Source organism: Mus musculus, chromosome 10 (assembly GCF_000001635.26).
Source record: "Mus musculus strain C57BL/6J chromosome 10, GRCm38.p6 C57BL/6J".
Classification (NCBI taxonomy): Eukaryota; Metazoa; Chordata; class Mammalia; order Rodentia; family Muridae; genus Mus; species Mus musculus.
The window spans coordinates 34,090,846-34,110,404 of record NC_000076.6 but is presented as its reverse complement, the minus strand read 5'-3'; the positions used below and the strand labels follow the sequence as shown (position 1 = coordinate 34,110,404).

At 39.8% G+C, this 19,559-nt stretch overlaps 2 protein-coding genes across 2 annotated transcripts in view; one reads left to right on the top strand and one right to left on the bottom strand.

Moving 5' to 3' along the window:
• Positions 1 to 589: 589 nt before the first annotated feature.
• The window catches only part of Trappc3l (trafficking protein particle complex 3 like), a 72,219-nt gene continuing 53,249 nt past the window's right edge, over positions 590 to 19,559 (bottom strand). Inside the window, exons 5-7 of the mRNA NM_001162937.1 lie at positions 11,456 to 11,641; positions 7,619 to 7,777; positions 590 to 955 (exon numbers count right to left, since the gene is read on the bottom strand). Of these exons, the coding sequence (NP_001156409.1) occupies positions 7,658 to 7,777; positions 11,456 to 11,641 (306 nt within the window). The 3' untranslated portion in view covers positions 590 to 955; positions 7,619 to 7,657. The remainder of the gene's footprint in view (positions 956 to 7,618; positions 7,778 to 11,455; positions 11,642 to 19,559) is intronic.
• Calhm5 (calcium homeostasis modulator family member 5) lies at positions 13,886 to 19,053 on the top strand. The gene is made up of 2 exons (NM_178908.3): positions 13,886 to 14,507; positions 17,890 to 19,053. Exons 1-2 carry the CDS (start codon positions 13,968 to 13,970, stop codon positions 18,277 to 18,279), a joined length of 930 nt encoding a protein of 309 aa, NP_849239.2. The 5' UTR covers positions 13,886 to 13,967; the 3' UTR covers positions 18,280 to 19,053.

Here is a 19,559-nt window from a genome sequence, read left to right as displayed (position 1 = left end):
GGACTGTCTAATGACAGCTACAGTGTACTTACATATAATAAATAAATAAATAAATAAATAAATCTTTTAAAAAAAGACTTGGTGACTATGATATAAACACATAACAAAATAGATAACTAATTAACCCACCACAAAAGTAGATATGACATTGTTAGAGTGTCTAGATATTATTTAGTATTTTTCAACAAGGACTAATAAAGAGGAGATTCAAGAATAAACAAAAGCAAAGTGATAATAATGATGATAAAATAAAATCCAACCCCCAAATATAATGAAGTCCTGTATCTAATGATGTCAGCTTCAACAAGCATCAGTACTGTTTGTCTTATCTGTAGTGACACTCTTCCCTTTGCTTCTAGATGCTCTCTAAGCGGTCTTCAATATCATTTCATCTGTGAGTATATACATATATGTGCTTACATGGTATATATTCAAAGGAAAATACACCAAGGGTCATGTCCCCATCACTGAACCTGAGAAACATCAATTCTCTAACATCCTAAAACAGTGTTTCATTCCCACACACGCCATAAAGGTATCAGCATAGTGATTCATATAAAGTCTGTACATTAAAAGCCCAGAATACTCCTTAAATGTCTTCTTGTTTATTTAGCCAACTCTTTATTGTGGATACATAACACATTACTTTTAAATTTTTACATTGTGGTAAAATTTCTATAACATAATATTTATACTCTTCACCATCTTTAAGAATGCATTTCAATAGGCATAAGTTCATTCACAGTGCTGTGGACATTTCTGGGGCGCATCTTCTTCTAAGGTCCTCAGGGTTCATCCATGTACTAGCATGTGCCAGAATCCCTTTTCTTTCATGTTGAGCAAAAGGTCCTTGTAGATAAGTCCATATATATATATATATACACTTTTAATGCTCATCTGTTGATGGCCACTTGGACTGACTTCATTCACATTTTGGCTATTACAAACAACGCTCCTATGAAAATGGGTGCACAGAGATCATTTCAAGACTGCTTTCAACTTTTTTTTTAAAAAAATATTTAACCAAAAATGAAAAAGATGGATAATAAGGCAATTCTAGTGTTCTGTGTACTACAGCAGATGCACCAGTTACAGTCTTACCAAAGGCTAACAAGACCCAATATCATATATTCTCACAAAAAGTGGTTACTGGTTGCTTCTTTTTGTGTGCATGTGTGTGGTATCTGCATGTGTGAAGAAATGTGTGTGTTTGGATACCATACATGTGAGTATGGAGGTCAAGGTTGATACCCGGCAAGGTTGATACCCGGCAAGGTTGATACTCTGCCTTATGGGTGTCTCTCAGTCTCTGCCTTATGGGTTCACCCCTACCCCTTCTAAGAGTAAAATCTTGGAGGGTATGGGGGACTTTTGGGATAGCACTGTAAATGTAAATGAAGAAAATACCTAATTAAAAAAAATGAGGAAAATCTTCTATGTTTATAGTGTATACTTTTATATACTTTATTTAGTTACTTAACATAAAATTATCACATTGTGCAGTAAATTAGACATTATTCATTATTTTAATAGTAGTATAGTATTCCATTTTGTACCTTTGTAATGTATTGATAAACATTTGTCTGCTTTTGTTTTTAATTAATGCAAATGGATGGTCATGTGCATACATCTACATTAATATTTTTCTGTTTCTTTATAATTTATTCACTCTCCTGTGAATGAATGTGAAGAAAAGTACAAATGTCTTAGTTTTCCAAAATTATTTAATACATTTCTGTGGAACACATCTTAACAAAGTACAAACTGGATATAGTGGATCACACATTTAATCCCAGCACTTAGGAGGTAGAGGCAGGCTGATTGATCACTGAGTTTGAAGCTAGCCTGGCCTACAGAGTGAGTTACTGAGTTATATAGTGAGAGCTTGTCTTTTAGAAACAAACAAGTAAACAAGCAAAGCCAGCCACCTATTAGCCAATCCACATAACATGGTTAACAAGATGATAGCCAGTTTTCAGAAAGACTGGGACTAGAGAGCCACTGCCCTAGTGATAGTGACCAACTTAAGTAGTGACTATATTCAGGGTTGCCATGCATCACAACAATCTTATCAATTAAAAAGCAAGATGCTTTATCTAATCCCCAATATCATTTTTCATCCTAAGTCTTTATCTTTACAGCTTTCTCTATATAGAGCCTACTATCACAGTACTGGGAAGAAGTTTCCAATTATGTGGTCCCTCCACCTATCTCCAAGACAAATTTGTGACAAATATTTTTGCCTTTCAAAGTTAGGTACCAGAAATATCAAGACTTGGGTTAACCATGATAAATACGTTCAACTTTAGACTGTAGAGGACAAATCTTTGGTAGGCAGTAGCTGAGTGGGGCATGTATAGACAAAGCCTGGGTCTGGAAAATTTGCAGTATTAGTAAAGAATTACCCCTGGAGATGTCTACACCACAGCAGCCCATTTGGGCACCTTGTCCCTCATCCATTCACTTTGATTCAAAATGAATGATTTCTGAGGGGCTCTAGACAACAGGTGTTTAGAGAAATTTATAAGGCAATTTTCACCTCTTGGTTGGGTGTCTTGAAAGGCTGTTTTGAGCTGGAGTTCTTTCTAATTGAAATACAAAATGACCTAGGCAGCCATAGATAGTCACAGCTTAGTCATGGCTGCAGCTTGAATGGTGTCTTCTGACAGTTTAGTTCTTTTAGTTTTGTTGTATGTATGTATGTATGTATGTATGTATGTATGTATGTATGTATGTATGTATCTAGTCCTGACTGTCCTGGAACTCAGAGATCCTCTTGCCTCTGCCTCTCTCTCAGTTTTGAAGCATCTTGTAGTAGTAACAATTGTCACTGTGTTTGCTGGGGATGTAGCACAGTAGTAGAACTCTTGCCTAACAAGTACAGGGCTCTGTACTCTACCCTGAGCATGGCCACATAAACCAATAATAAAATTCTCTTTAGGCTATTTTACTTCTTGGTTACAGGTTTTTGTACAGATTTCTCTGGGGTCCTCTCAGTTTTTTTGTTTTGTTTTGTTTTGTTTTTGTTCTTTTCCTTTTCCTCTCTCCCTTCCCCTTCTTCCTTCCCCTTCCCCCTCTTCCTTCCCCTTCTTCCTTCCCCTTCCCTTCCCTTCCGTTCCCTTTTAGGCTTTCTCTCTCTCTCTCTCTCTCTCTCTCTCTCTCTCTCTCTCTCTCTCTCTCTCTCCCTCTCTCTCTCTCTCTCATTTACAACATTGGGACAATATCATTGTATGGTTTGGAAAGGGCTCATCCTCTGAAAAGGCTAACATGTTGTTGGTTCAGTTCCCATCTAGTGGTGTTATTAATGATGATGCCAGCTTAATCGATATAGCCACAAGTAAAAACCTTCTCATTACCTATTTCACTATCTTTTTTTTTTTTTTTCTAGTCAGATTCTTTTGAGTCTTCTGTGGTGACAAACACCTCTGATGACTGCCTTTGGTAACTTCATTTCATGCTCCTAGGACCCCTCCTTCTACATATCTGACTGGAACTTTGGCTTTTTGAGGACCATTCTTTCCTCCCTGTCTCTTGACTAGTGGTGACTTTAATGAGGAAAGACAAGGCTGAGTTTTAGGGAAAACAAGAAACTGTCCCATGACATCTATTTCTTAAATTTTTTAGGGAAGGCTTTGGAACACTTTACTTGGTTTGGACTCTCTTTCTCTCTCATTTGATGTGGATTCCACATGCAGAGCAGCCCAGCTGTCTGGTGCATGCTACCCATAACAGAACACTTTTTATATTCAAATACTTGAAAAATAAAATTTTGTTTTTGACTGTTGTGGCTGCAGCTTTGTTTTCAATAATAAAGTGACACATGTGATTGCATGAAAACTGAGTTTCTCCTCAGATTACATGTGGTTGTATTGAATGTGCTGCATCCCTTTACTGTGTTTTTTTTCTGTAGATACTCTTGATTGACCATTGATCATGTTCAGCTAAAATTGGAAAGTTTATAGACAGAGGAGCTGCAGCAACTGGGCAGACATTTTTAAAAATGTAATATGGGAGCTGGGGAGATGTTTCAGTGCATAAAGTATTTGCTGTATAAGCAGGAAAACAAAAGTCTGAAACCCTAGAGCCCACGTGACTACTGGATAGGGATGGAGGCCTGCCAGTGACTCCAACTCTCAGAAAGCAGAGGCAGGAGAAGCTGGCTAGATAGACTAGCATCCTTAAACTCTGGTTCAGTTAAGAGTCCCTGCTTCAATGAACAAGTTGGGAAGTGACCAGGGAAGAGTCCAGATATCAACATCAGGCTTGCACACACACACACACACACACACACACACACACACACACACACACACACAAATAAACTGTATACCACATGCAGAGACACACAACAGGAGAAGCATATATGCAAGGGAAGTAAATTTGTCTCCTTAAATGTTTTTAGAAGGTCTTTTGCTGCACCAAGTTCCATGGCAGGAGAATGACTCAGTCACTGGGTCCTTCAGTATTATTGAGGTGTTAAGTAGCTTCCACAACTGGATGAAATACTATGACTACCCAGAATCTACAACCACAGCTGAATTCCACCCCCAACAGTGGATAATAGCTGTACTCAACATTAGTATATGAGTAAATGTTTAACAAATTTTGCTGTTGGTGTTGATAAAAAAAATAGCTAATATTTGGTGAGCCAGTCTCTTTGATTGCAAAATCTTCACTATTTTTCATTTTATCCACTTGTTTTTCCACATTTCTACTTGACCCTTGGTAATCAAGTTAACAGGGAACTTTCCACTCCTTCTCAACAGCCTAACTGCTGATGGGGTCCAGACTTCCCATAGCTAAAGCAGGAAACTCAAGAACACAAGAAATTAGAGCCTCAAGTGTAAACAGAGTCTCTGGGAAAGAGCTCAGACAGCAACTGGGGTCATCTGAACAGAATCCATCTCAAACTTTTCTTTGCCTTTGGCGTTGCAAAGACGATAGTATTAGGTTTCAAACTTGGGGGAAAATGACTGCAATGCCTACTTAACAGGAATTGAACTTAGCTGCCTGGTTCTCTCAGTCCCTAACTGGTACAGGGCCCTCCTGGCTGTCATACCACACACCCTACACCAAAGTACTCCAGGCCAGGGGCTAGGCTGCTTTTGCCTATATAATCCAACCATTTTGGTTACCTGGGCCCTTTCATCTACTATTTTAGGCCTCCTGGCTGTTGAACTTGGTTCCCTCCTCACTCCTTTCTTCACATGGCTCAAAGCCATGCCCATTCTGTGTTCTCCCTGATGGCCCTGCCTCTGGCTATGCTCTCCTATATATCTATAATAAACTTTCTCCTCTACCACACCTACAAACAGGAATATCTTTTCCTTCTTTTCCTTTTCCCTCCAATAAGAATCTATTTTGATAAAAGTTTGTGGGCCAGGCTGAAGGTTTTTTGTGAAATGGAAATATGATAAAACCCTGTTACTGTTCCAAAGAGCTTCCTGTTGCTCCCCCCCCCCCAAAAAAAAAAGTTGGAACTTCCCACTAGGGTGAAAACACACTCTGAGAAATGGGACACTGGTGCCACCGTCATTTATTGCTTCTCTGGGTCACCTCAGTGGTAGTGAGGACAACTACCACTACTCTGATGTTTGCTGGCTTTCTAGATCAGTGGAAAGAGACTAACTGAATATTCAACTTTGAATTTCTGCAGCCTGTGGCAGCAACTACAAGACACACACTGTTAGTAAACACTTTCTGTGTAACTATTGTGGCATTTGTTTCAATGTAGCTTAATGGATTCAGATTTTAAACACCAAAACCATTAAACACCACTAATTATAAATGTATCATTTTGCAATATAGTTATATATTATATTATATTATATTATAAACTCATATACTTTAAACTCTATCATTAAACTGAGTTGTATTAAATATAGTAGATTTCAAAGACTATATCAGAAAGGAATGTAAAATGTTCCTGGTAAAACTTACCATCTGAGATAACAAATATAAATGGAATTTATTATTAAAATAAATATCACTGATTTCTTTACACTTATTTAATGTAGGTACTGAAAAATTTTAAATTAGCTGGAGTGTAATGTTACATTCCTAAAATCCCATTATTTGGAAAGTAGAAACAGGAGGATCAGGACTTCAGTGCCAGACTGGGTAACACAACATCTCATTAAAGAGGAAAGAAACAGATGAGCACGTCGAAGAAGGAGTATTTGAAACTGTATTTGTGGCTTTCAAGAGTCCCACTATCTTCGGAATGAAACACAGCAAACACAAGAAAGCCTGTAAGTGTATGGGCCACCTTCACTATCATAAATTCCATACAAAGATACTGCTCTCAATCTAGGATGATGAGGTAAAAGTCAAGGAATGGTACTTATTTTGGTGCATCTTCACCAGTTCTATATGTAGTGTTCCTGGGACGATCAGGCAACGCTGCCTTCAGGGTGGTGGGTTTGATGGCTATTGTCAAGACAGGAGAAAAGTCAGAGTCTAACATTAGGGGCACCCTATAGGACCCAGAACATATTCAAGAGAGCTAGGACATTCTAGTTCAAGTGCAAGACCTTTGAATTTGATCTCCAAGGGTTCCACCAGCCAAATATCATGAACACTAATGATATTTGGTTGATACTAGACATCTCTAAATTAAAGTTTAAAGTTAAATGAATTAAAATGAAGTACAATTTTTAATGCTTCAGAATTGGCATCCAGGTAGATAACTGGGTTCTCTGTTATAACTGGAGAGTAGTTGAAGTCATAAGATACAGCAGGACTTTTGTGGACCTGCCAGTGATGTAAATAGTGACAGGGAGGCTTTTTACTATTTTATAGTTTAAGCCTTTTAGCTAGGGCAGTTTGCTTCCTATTCTAAATATAATGTGACTAGCCTACCACATGCCACATGGTAGGAAGCTCTCTGCTCCTCTCTGGTCTGGCTTTTCATCCCAGGCAATTGGCTGAATCTCTGTGTCTCATATCTTCTCCCAGCATTCCCCTTTGAAGTTCCACCCTCTACCTCCAGTCCAGCTATTGGCTGCCAGATATTTATTAGAACTAATCAGTAGTAAGACAATCTCTGATACATTCTAGATTGCTTTAGTCAAATGAGGAAGAACAAATATTTATATAATAGGAAACCTGGAAACGGCCCATAGAAATGGCAATACCAGAATCTGGTCAGCATTTCTCTGCCAGTACAGAATTAACAATTGAATATACAGAGACACACCTTCACACAATATACCCCAACAATAAGCTAAGACAATAAGTGAGAAAATCACATTCATAATTAATAAAGTCTATGGGAATATTTCAAATATATCTATTATATGCCATCTCTAGAGTCTGTCTCTCTCTAATGCTGTATCATATAATACAATTTTATTTTGATTGAAAAGAGCCAAGGCCCTAACTACTTGTATAGGTGATGCCTCTTTTTTGTTTCTATTGCCACAGGTAATGAATAGATAGACTGGCTGAGGGTATATTAAATATGTGGATGGAATTCGTGCTTACTGTTTCATAAGAAGTTACTTGTATCAGAAATTGCTAAAAACGTATGATACACAGCAAGATTTATAAGCCTGTCAAAGCCCATGCAATCAGGCAACACAAAACTTGTGTGGCTGCATGTTTAGCTGATACTCACTGGACAGCCAACCACCAGTGGCTCTCTGCATGCTAGTTTTCATTTTTTCCGTCTATATTTTTTCTCATCCAGCTTTTTCAGAAATGTTATTCCGATTTCTGTCACACTGTCGCCTTTTAGTCTGTCTTGCAAGAATGTAACATTAGCAGCCAAATGAACCTAGGAAAGAAAAAGGAAAAAAATTCAGGCTGTTTTATTTAAAAAAAAAAACATTTTTTTACATGTTATTTTTTCCCATCTTTCTATTTTGATAAGAAACATTTGTGTTATGGATAAAGAACCTTGGATTGTGCTCTCCATCCAGAGAGAGCCTGGCCAAATGTCATCAAAGAGATGTGCTTGGCCAAATGTCACCAAAGTGGTGTGTCTGGCCAAATGTCATTAAAGTCCTATGGGCACTGAAAAAAGAATGAGGGGGTCCAGGAGTGACTCAGACTTGTCCACCCATCTCAGGAAGAACATAAGTTCCTGACTCACAGATAGACCTCACTCTGGGTAGTTGGCCAAGAGAAACTTCAGAGAAGTGGGTCCTTATAAGATTCCTCTCAAGCTGATTTTCCATAAGACATTCTTTCATTAGCTAAACAGTATAATCGCTTATTCTAACAACATTTAGCAATTGCTTATGGCTTTGAGAGCTTTGAAAAATACTGACTAAATACATTATAAATATAAAATTAGATATTGAGTTACAACAGACATGAATATTTGATGGCTAGGCTTTCTTTTCAGCTTGAAAGCATTTCCCATTTCCCAGACAATGAAGTAAGCCCAAGGGCTTCTCTATTCATTAAAACGTGTTCATGTAAGAGCAGCATGATATTGCTGACCTATTTTCAATAGAGCATCTGATCAGAGTTATTTTTAGTCATTGGGATAAAGAAGATAAATGAGTGAGGGTAGCCAGTAGAAGAAAGTAGTAAGTGAAAATATGGTCTAGCAGGCAATGAATTAATATTTACTAAATCGTACCTAATACACTCATTCCAGATAAAGAACTAATAGGCAATAAGGCTATATGTTCTAAACCACAGGCCTCCAAGTGTCAGATTATCTGGTTCACAGAGAGTGTAAAGCTTTGTCACCCACCATACAATAAAAATGAGTGGATTCTACTTCAAAATACAGGGCTTATACTTAATCTCTGATTTGTTCTCCCATATGGTTTTTATGTCTTAGAAAATATAACAGAAAATCCATTAAAGAAACACAAAGACCATGCTGAAGTCCACTGGACATGTGATACCACATGACTTCTAACATTTGTGGTCAGCTTGAATGGTTAACAATTAATTACCCATGAAGGCTAGACACTTCTTTATGCTATTTTTTGTTTTAGATAGATGGTTAGCCCTTTCAGTGTAACCTCCTAGAATTATTCTCTTCCTTTTTCTTACTGTCTACTGATGCAGGTCAAATTTAACACAGTTTAAGGTATATTATGGAGGATCTGCACAGAGAACACATGAGATTTATTATCTCTATTGTCTTATACTTTGGGGGCATCAGTTACATAATCCCTTCCTTAATTCCTACAAATAAAATTACATTATGGATCCTCATGGAGTAGGTCAACAATACAGATTTAGAATGATTGGGAACTAGCCCTTAACATCTTAATAGAGAAGATCCTAAAACAACAACAACAAAACCAACCAACCAACCAACCAAACAAACAAAAATAAACAAAAAAACAAAAAACAAAGAAACCCCCAAAAAACAAGACTGTTGGCTGTTGCTTCTGCATCATCTGCCACCACCTCACCAGTCTGACAGATTCTCTTCTCCCTCCTCTTTTCTTCATCACACCCTCCACTAAGGTCCTCTCTAAGGCCTTGGTAAGTGCTATTAACTGCTTGAGTTGGTCTTGTTAATCTTGGAATATTCTACTTCCTGGTTTCTGTGACTCTAGAGCTCTGTAGCATTTTCCTACTTCTGAGAACTTTTAGCCTTTATTCTTTATCTTATTTATTTATTTATTTATTTATTTATTTATTTATTTTCTTCGTAGTCTTTGTGTGCCCTGTTTAATGTCACACTATTGTGCCTTTTCCAAGCGTTCTATTCATGCTCCCTTTTCTTTCTGCTATACAGATTCTCCTTAGGTTTTTCTGTCTGTACTGATGCCTCTTCAGTAATGTTCTGCAGTCACATAAAAATTACTTGGGCAAGGCATTGTAGCAAACACCTGTAATCAATACTATCAGGTTCAAAATTGAGCTCATTCTCCTTTATCAATGCCAACCATCTTAGTTTTGTTCTACTGGTTAATAGTGTAACTTTATTCCTAAGGGTTGTTCAGAAAGTTGAAGATTATTTTTCTATCTTTCTTTTTTCCACTTTGACCTTTTCACCCAGGTGACACCTGAGTTTGGTTTGTTCTACCTTGACACATACTGTCTCAGTGTGTCGCCTCTTGATTACTACTGTCAAGGATTTCTTCTGATTCCACTCAAGGTCACCAGCATCATCTGTTCTCCCCACTCCCTCAGCATTTTCCCTTCCATGTATACCCTCCTGATTGACAAGGGAATGTGATACCTAGAACACAAACTTCAAACTTTCCTTTCCTTGGTTAGGAATCTGCATTTACTCTGATATTTTCAACATAGAAGACTGGATTTCTAGGCTTGTCATGTGGATCCCTTCTTTTATCATTAAAGAATTTAAGACTTTCCCACTGTAGTCTGGTTCTTTCATTTTGAGAAGTCTGATCCTTCTACCTGAGTTGTTTTTGTCCTATTCTTCTTACCAAGCCCTTCACCCAACTACTATTGTTCCTTCAAAAAGCCAGTTCAGAGTTTCATTCATGACTCTATGGATTCTCTCTTACTTTAGAATCCCCCAACCCCTGCACCAGCCTTTTATCACAGTTCTTTGCACACGACTTCTTGAACTAGACAGGAGATTCTCTATGTGTAGCAAAAAGTTGTGTATTTCATCCATCTTTGCAAGTTTAGTGCCTGACATTTTATGGATGTTAATAACTGTCTCAGCTAATCCAATGAATAATTCAGCTGTGGAAGTCAGCCTCAGAAATGACCTGCATTGAGCTATGTCTCTTGTAACACATACCCTCTCTATTCTCCTCCCACACAGCACCAAGGTTGGCAGCTCAGACTGCCATGCTGTGATTAGATCTAGAAAGAGGTCTGTGTGGTAAGGAACTTTATGTAGACTCTGCACAGTGGCCCGCAAGGCACTGAGGCAGAGTGAAGATGTGAATAGCTTCTCTACCATGAGCAAGTCTAAAAGGGCTCCAGCTGAGGCTGCATGTAAATTCGGTTTCCCAGAGATCATCAGCCATAGCTACCTGAAGTGCTCTTGACTCCTGGAATTCTTTTTTTTTTTAATTAATTAATTAATTCAGTGTGTGCATGTTTACACATGCACATGTACAGTACAGTATGAATGAAAGTTCCAAGACAATTTGCTGGAATCAGCTCTGCCCTTGCCTAATGTGTGTTCTAAAGACTGAAGTCAGGTTGTTCAGCTAAATGGCATGTACGGAGCCATCTCCCAGATCTTTTTTTTTCCTTTTCTTCAGCAAACTCCTCAGTGTTCCATTTCATTTTTAAGAATTTAATATAGGATCTTACTGAATTTCCCAGGATGAGGCTGAATTCAATTTCTACAGCACAGACTTGGCCTTGGCCTTACAATCCTGACCCTCCTACCTTACCTCCCAGGTCGCTGAGATCACTGGCGTGTAGTAACAAGCCTTACTTGGTCTAGGATTTCCCACCTTTAGAGACTGTGCATTCATTTGAAGTTGTTACACATTGAGGGCAGCTCTGGATGGCTAACATGCAAGCCATGATGAAACGCATGCTTTACCATCTCCAGGGCCCCTCTGATGATCCCACAGAGCAAATTGCAGTAGCACAGTGCAGATCGCCCAGCAGGCAGCTCTTCGACGAACTCTGCCAGAGGATTCTTGTGTAGAATCAGGGAAAATTCATTTCTGCTTGAATTGTGGCAGGTCACACTTGGTGTAATTCCCAAGTACATCTTAAAAGCAACCTGATAAACAGAAAGAAAATTATAGCACTTAGTCTCAACAGAAGCTTATTCAGACAAGCCAATAGCATCACAGCAGTGGTGAGCTTGCCAAGCTGAGCAGGCAGTCAGGATGTCTGGGCTCACAGTTATCTTTGCAGTTTACTGACCTTATGCCATGTGCGGCTTTTAAATTATTTTTTTTTTATTTTTATAGACTATCCTAAAGTGCTGATGTTCGTGGAACAATACAGTTTGTAAAATATATTATTTCTAGCCAGACATGGTCGCACACCCCAGCCTTTGGGAGGCAAAGGCAGGTAGATTTCTGTGACTTCAAGGCCAGCCTGGTCTACAGAGTTCCAGGAGTCAGGTCTGTTACACAGAGGTCGTTGTCTCAAAAACCAAACCAAGTCAAACTAAAGCAATCCAAACAGACAAACAAAATGATTTCCAGTAACCCTCATAGAAAACACATAGGCTTTAGGATGTTGAGAATCAAAAATATCATTAATCATCAACACAGCAGCATGAAATATGCCACACGGATCATAGTAAAACATAGAATTTAGAGTTAAAGTGACCCTGGGCACATGTTCCACGACAGGGGATCACTGGTCTAAGGAGGGTATGCTTTGGGCAGTCTAGGCCCCAGAACATGTTTTTGAACATACAAAATTATCATAATCATACTGTAGACGTCAACTCTTCGAGGAGGAGCAAGAGAAAGTGGTGGGGACAACATTAATGTGTGATAATTGAGTTTTCAAAAGTGGCTGTTGTGGTACAGGGCTCAAAAGTCCCTACAACCTAGAAACAAGAAACCTTAGCCTCCTTCACTCTCCTTTTTCTTCGTTTGTTTTCAAGCTGTGCTTAAGCAGTTTAGGACTCACTTCGTTTTGAAACATTATTTCACATTTGTTTGCTTGCTAGCTTGTCTATGCCTGTGTGGATGGCATAAGGTCAGAGAACAACTAGAAGCTGGGTCTCCCCTTGTACTGTGTGGGTTTGAGGCTAGTGGTCAGGTAGTCAGGCTTAGAGAAAAACACCTTTACCCATACAGCCATCTTGCTGGCCCCTCTATTTCTTCTAAGCCATAACTCTCACAAATGTATAATCTGCTCTTTAGAGAAGCACGAATATAACAGCAAAGACTGTAGCCTTTTACTTGCTTGACTCCTAATCCAAGGCCTTTCACAAAACACCTAGGCGAAGCTTCTTACACTTATTCATGGAAATCTGACAACTGGATGTGCTGCCGTCATTCAGAGGTGTGAATTAACTTAATGTTTAAATTAAGAGCAGTGTAGGAGAGAAATGGAAGCAATTTTCTTAAATCATTTATAATGTGAAGTACAAAAATGTTCATTCATGTGCTCATTGGTTGATTGAATAGACAGGAGGACTGCCTATCTTGAACAATCCTACTACGTTGCAAATTCAGTAGCTACCTGCAAATCAAACTTCTGAGTGAGTTTCTAATCTACACGTGACACTATGTTCAGTCCTAGAAAACAACCTGGAGTCAGCTAGCATTTGCTAAGTGAACAGAGTGAAACATGTTCTGGTATGAAACACCATGCCGAGGTTCAGCGATGGTCCATATGACCAAGTGGTGGGTGGTTTGGAGCCCCGAAGATATCCTAACTCAGGTTTGGCATCTGTTTTAGAAAGATTTTCTTTGTGACTTCCCCTCCCACCAAAAAGAAAAAGAAAAACAAAACCTATCATGATGTGAATCAAGACGTTACATGAAGAGAAACGAGGATGCCTCCTTTTCTCTAAAGCCCCTGTAGTTATTAGACTTCTCACACAAATTCTAAAAACCCCACCCCATATGTTTCAGGTCTCTAATGAAGAAAACCCTTTTAGGAAGTCAGAACTCCTGTCTACTAAATCTTAGGGCACAGAGCAAGAGAAGAAACCGATCATGAAACACTGGGTCTGGAGACTGGCTTTGGCTACCAGTCAGTGGCTGAAACACATTTCTAGAAGCACTGAGCCCCCCACTGGACAATTTCTATACTTATAATTTGTATGAGCATTTTCGATTTGGAATCAAAAGCACGTGCAAAGACTATTAAAAGGAACTTGCGTTTACTTTTCAGCTTCTTTGGCTACCCTCAAGTGTCAGCAACCACCAGTAGGAGGCATTATCTGAACGTTGTTGGGAAATAAAGCATTCCTGGGGAATGACATTGTTTCCTTATCTGGCTCGATGCAGACTGAGCAGGATTGCTGTTTTGAAAGAGCTCCACCCTCAGCCTCAGCCACAGTTGCTGTGCTAAAACCAAGGCAAACGTCTTTCCCTCTTCGCGTGTGTGTGTGTGTGTGTGTGTGTGTCTCCAACATGGATGCCTTTCAGAGCATCTTAAAATTCTTTCTTAACCAAAAAACTGCTATTGGCTACAGCTTCATGGCTTTGCTCACCGTGGGTAGCGAACGTCTCTTCTCGCTGGTGGCATTTAAGTGCCCCTGCAGCGTTGAGAATACTGCCTATGGGCTGGTTTTTCTCTTCGCCCCTGCCTGGGTGTTACTGATCCTTGGCTTCTTTCTGAATAACAAGGCATGGAGACTCTTCACTGGCTGCTGTATGAACCCAAAAAAAATATTTCCCAGGAGACGCTGCTGCCGCTTCTTCTACGTCCTGGGCCATATCATACTGAGTTCACTGGTGGCTCCGGTGATGTGGCTCTCTGTGGCTTTGCTTAATGGGACGTTTTATGAATGTGCTATGAGCGGGACAAGAAGCACAAGGCTCCTGGAGATGATTTGCAAGGGCAAGCCCAAAGAGTGCTGGGAAGAACTGCACAAAGTCTCCTGTGGTAAAAGTAGCATGGCCGCTATGGAGAGTGAAGAAGTGAGGCTATCCCTGCAGGCCCAGTCTCAGGTAAGGACAAACATGCCTTTTGCTCCTAGTGGGAACTTCTCTGGCTTCCTTTCATCCGTCAGAGTCTGAGTCTTGCCAGGATACTTTTGACACTAAGTGGAAATTGGAACATGATGTAGCATTAAGAGAATCTCAGGAAAAGCTTTTTAGGGACAAGATGGCTCAGTAAAATTGCTGATTGGATTGTGTAGTCTCCATTTCCAAAGAGAAAATATCCTCTGGGTTATGCATATGTAAATACTTAAGTGCTCAAAACTCTCTCTCTCTCTCTGGGTTGACTCTAAATAATGCAGAACACAATGTCATCCACTGAGTGCTAAACCTGAGCTGTAATTAAGCACTACTGTCTCCTATCAATTATTTATTTTCAAGCCGATGTCTCAGAAAACACAGACACATCTTATTCATCCACTGAAATAGAGCTGAGCCAAATCAGTGACCACTTTTCAAAGTCTCTTGGGGTATAATTAGCATAGAGATTTCCTTGAGTAACCACAGTGGTAACTGGTATTTCTATGCATGAGTGCTGTCAAGATTGAGAGTTCCCCGAATAAGATGGGACTGATCAGTCTTTAAATGGTCTTTGGTAAAGTGTGACCACATTCCCTGGGGCAGTTTATGGCTTTTGCTCTCTGTGCTGTATGACTAAGTCAATTCTCATGCTACTTTAGAAGCTCAGAATTTGGAGAATTGTTTTCCTTGTGGGCAGTAATTTCCAGCTTCAACTAATCAATACAATGAAGGAACTTGTTACCTTGCCAAGTATTTGAACACAGATCCAGGTGCCTAGTCCTAGCCTAGCCTTGCAGTGAAGCTCATTTCTTATTTCGGGGGCCAAAAGAGGTAGGAGTAAATTAAAAGAGCCATCCTTTCTCAGGAATAGTGTTGGTTTCTGGATAAATGCACAGGCACATACTAATTTTACTGTTTTTGCAAGGGCTTGCCCTTACAGCAAACACATTAAAGCAAAGTTGGCTTCTACAATATAGGATGGTTACTAGTAAGGTTATATTCTCCATAAGCTATTAAATCAAAGAGTTTCCCTAAATAAACTCCTTTGTTTAGTTCATAAAGCATAGGTTAGATGGAACATGTCAGGCTCCTCTGAGTGCCTTCCATCTTTTGTTGAAGGAAGGTATTCATTACTAATGTTATGATAGTGTGGATGACACATGGCTTACCTCTGTAGGCACCAGCTCCATTCAACCGATGCCAATCCCCAACACTCTTCACTGTGTAAGCTCCTCTTTAAATATAAACTCAAAAAAAAGCATGCACACCCAGGCATAGCTTAGATCGAACACAAAGACCTGTTGATAACTCTAGTAGAATGAGAAGGACCTACAGGAGGATGCCCAAGAGATGTGACTGAAGGGAGGTATAGCAATAGCAGGTGCTGACGATGAGGTTCAGACAGCAGGAGGCATCAAACAGTCCAAAACAATAATTGGGCATGTGGGCGGAGGTGGAAAAGTGCATTCATTCATGGGTGGGGCAGAGCAACATGAAACCCAGCTGGATGAATCTCTGCTCTTAAGGAAGGTGGATGGAGTAGTGGAAAGAGCTCAGTCATGGAGTCAGCTGGTGTTGAATCCTGATGCTGCCACTCCCCAGCTGTGTGATATAGAACTCTGAACCCCAATTTTCTCATAAAAGGGGACAATAGCACCTATTGTGGGGAGTTATTTAGAGATAATGGACATAGTCATAAAGCTTTTAGAATGTTCCAAGGTGAGAAAACTGTCAGGATTTGGGGGCAGAGACAAATAGGGCAAATAGAGACAAGTAGGCTGGGATGGGCTCAATCACCACACTCTAGCTAGAGTTCTAGGGACTGTGAGGAGTCTGGGAGGAGGACAAGACTCACCAGTCCGGTGAGAAAGAAAAGAATATGAAGCTGATCATATAGTTTCTAACTCATCAGGATTATCTGAGGTAGAGGAGAATGGATTTTACACAAGGGCCCAGTCATAGGGAAGAAGGGGATGCTGAAAGAAAGAGGAAGGTCTGAGGGAGTCAACCACAAACCTACTGGTGACTGAAGAAGAGGAGGAAGGCTCTCACACAGTATTGACTGTGCCCCAGTTGGTTATTGTAGAACAGAAAGAGATGTTTGAAAACAGGTAGATAACAGGTAGAACTGGTTAACTTCTTGCCCAGCTTCCCGAAAAACACTTTCTAAAATGACTAACCTTAATATTATAGTAGAGACAGGAAGTACTGCCCATGGTGAGAAGAAATGTGGGTGTTTGACCTGAGGAATGGCATTTATACAATGGCTGAGACCGTTTGGTGTCCCTACTTCTGGGCCAGAATTTGGGAACCACTGAGCTAAAGCTAAATCTCTGACCTGAGTGGACCCATTATTAGTGCAGATTATTGTTTTTGTTGTCAACTAAGCTCATGAGCTAAGGGTCCTTTGAACTGAAATCAGAAGATGCTTTCAAGAAATATGTTAGCAGCCGGGTGTGGAGGCGCACGCCTTTAATCCCAGCACTCGGGAGGCAGAGGCAGGCAGATTTCTGAGTTCGAGGCCAGCCTGGTCTACAGAGTGAGTTTCAGGACAGCCAGGGCTATACAGAGAAACCCTGTCTCAAAAACAAACAAACAAATAAAAAACAAAAGAAAGAAAGAAAAAGAAATATGTTAGCCACTCGAATATAAAATTAATTCAAATTATGAAAAGTTAGTCTAGAGCAACAAATTTAGAAGATATGTTTACTGTAGACTTTTGTTTTAAAAGTTTTTTTAAAAAAGAGGATCATTCCTACTTAAAAAATAGTTCACTTTTTCTAATTTTAGAAATTAAGAACAAATAATCTTTAAAGTTTGGAATGACCCTGTCCTTTTTTCTCTCTCTCTCTCAACCTTTAGGTAGGCTTTAAATTCTTATAGCTTCAGCTCATTACTGCATTATGTCTTTTCTTTCTTTACTGTGAGCAATAAGTTTTGGGACCCAGAGAGTGGCTGCTGCTGTCTACAAAAAAGTCACATGGGAAAAGTCACTCAGCAGTGTGTGCACGCACTGATCAACACCTGGACACCTGTCTAACAAACTGATCATTCATTCAAATGACCACCATGATTCCTTAGAAAGAATTCTTTCTTCTAATAATGCCATCTTGATGTACTTTAGTAGGAAGTTATTGAACAATCATTCTTCCTATTTGTCAGCCTTCTGGTTTTTCCTTTGCATAGCAGTAATGTTGAGTAGAAAATGACTATTGAGTTGACTCTCTATTTTGACTATCAAAAAAGCATTTAAAGTTAAGATGAATAATTTCAAGTGTGAAGGCAGTAATGACTATGGGGGTAACATCATCCACCTCCCCGAGATGCCATTTTGCTTTCCTGTGTCTTCAACATTTCTTTTGCTCTTAAGATCCTAGGATGGTGCCTGATTTGTTCGGCGTCCTTCCTCTCCCTGCTGACCACTTGTTATGCACGCTGCAGATCTAAAGTCAGCTATCTGCAGCTGAGTTTTTGGAAGACATATGCACAAAGGGAGAAGGAGCAACTGGAAAACAAACTCCTGGAATGTGCTAACAAGTTAAGTGAGAGGAACCTCAAATGCTTTTTTGAAAACAAGAAGCCAGATCCCTTTCCCATGCCCTCATTTGGTGCCTGGGAGGCTGCATCCGAGCTACACTCCTTCCATCAAGACCGTGAGCACTACAGCACCCTCCACAAAGTGGTAGATGATGGTATGGAACAAACCCCGCAAGAGGAAGAAACAACAATGATCCTTGTGGGTACTGCCCAGAGTTTGTGAATCATCTACCATTCCTGGCTCAGATATCTAGTGGTACACTCATTCGGAGTTGAGTTTTCTGCTGTTTCCATGACAACCTGAGCCTCTGCATTTTCTCACCATCAGAGCTTCTTTGGAAGATAACACAGTGGGAAACTGTTCTGAAGCCTCGAAGAGCAATGTCTGGATGTGCTCAGACTGATTGATGCTAAGTGATGACAGACACTTTGAGCTGGTGGAGGGTTGTGTCCAGGAGGTCCAACAGTTGATCCAAGCTCTTAAGATTTTATAACTCAGCCCTTAGAGTCTGGCAAGATGGTCTGCCACTATTTGTAAGCATCTGTCATGCTATTCTGGGAGAGGTCTGTGCCCAGTGGTATCCACATAGTGGCCATCAGGAACCTTTCAGAAATATATCCAACACCTTTTAAGTTGGAAGGAATTCTGCCATTTAATTAACATTCCTTTCTATAGAATACCTCTATTCCCAAGACTCACTAAATTGAAAGAATATAATATCTAAAAATCAGAGGTTCCTGCATTTACCCCAATTTCTGAAAGTCTGCCTGGAAGAGGGCTGCCACATAACTGCTGTGGGTGATAGGTACTTATACCATCACAGGACAATTTCTACATTCAAAAGACAATCACATAAGGCATAATACAAGACTGCATTGATATAAAGACAAGTATGTTAATATTGTATATTAAAGTAGTTTTTCACAAAAAAATCCATTTTTTCTGGTTTTAAAATTGAAAATCATTTTTATGGATTCCCACTAAAATTTCTGGTCCAGGACATGGTGTCTGCTGTGTTATAGGTAAGTCTTAGTTTCTTTGGACTACTATAACAAAGGCCACAGACTATGTGACTTATAAACACATATTAGTGAGCTGTTCCCAAGCCCATTCCTTTCAGAAAGTTCCTTACACAAGCTCCCTAAGTTTGAGGTTCCTTCTAGGTAACCCCACCTACAATAACAAACTGCCACACTTCCAAAGTTCTCAATACAGGCCATCTTGTTTTCCCACCTCCAGAGACCTGCATCCTCTGGACACTAAAGAAGATACCAATTTGCTTTCCCAGTCTCCACCCATCCCCTCCAAGGCTTTTGAGGGGATAGATAAGATGTCTTCAACTTGTTTGCCTCCTGCATAAAATAGCACTCCATAGGACCAGAAGTCAGGAAGAGAACCTGACTCATCTCAAGGTGACTTGTTAAGAGTAGGAGTATCAGCTCTTCTTCTTAGTAAGCAAAAAGTACAGGCTGCTGGCTTGTCATCTTGGATATCCTTGGATA

What these genes read in the sequence shown, in the direction of transcription:
- Calhm5 (NM_178908.3), top strand. Translation starts at nt 13,968, where the DNA reads ATGGATGCCTTTCAGAGCATCTTAAAATTCTTTCTTAACCAAAAAACT. An exon ending in CCCTGCAGGCCCAGTCTCAG is followed by an intron (nt 14,508 to 17,889) that starts GTAAGGACAAAC and finishes TTTGCTCTTAAG; the next exon opens with ATCCTAGGATGGTGCCTGAT.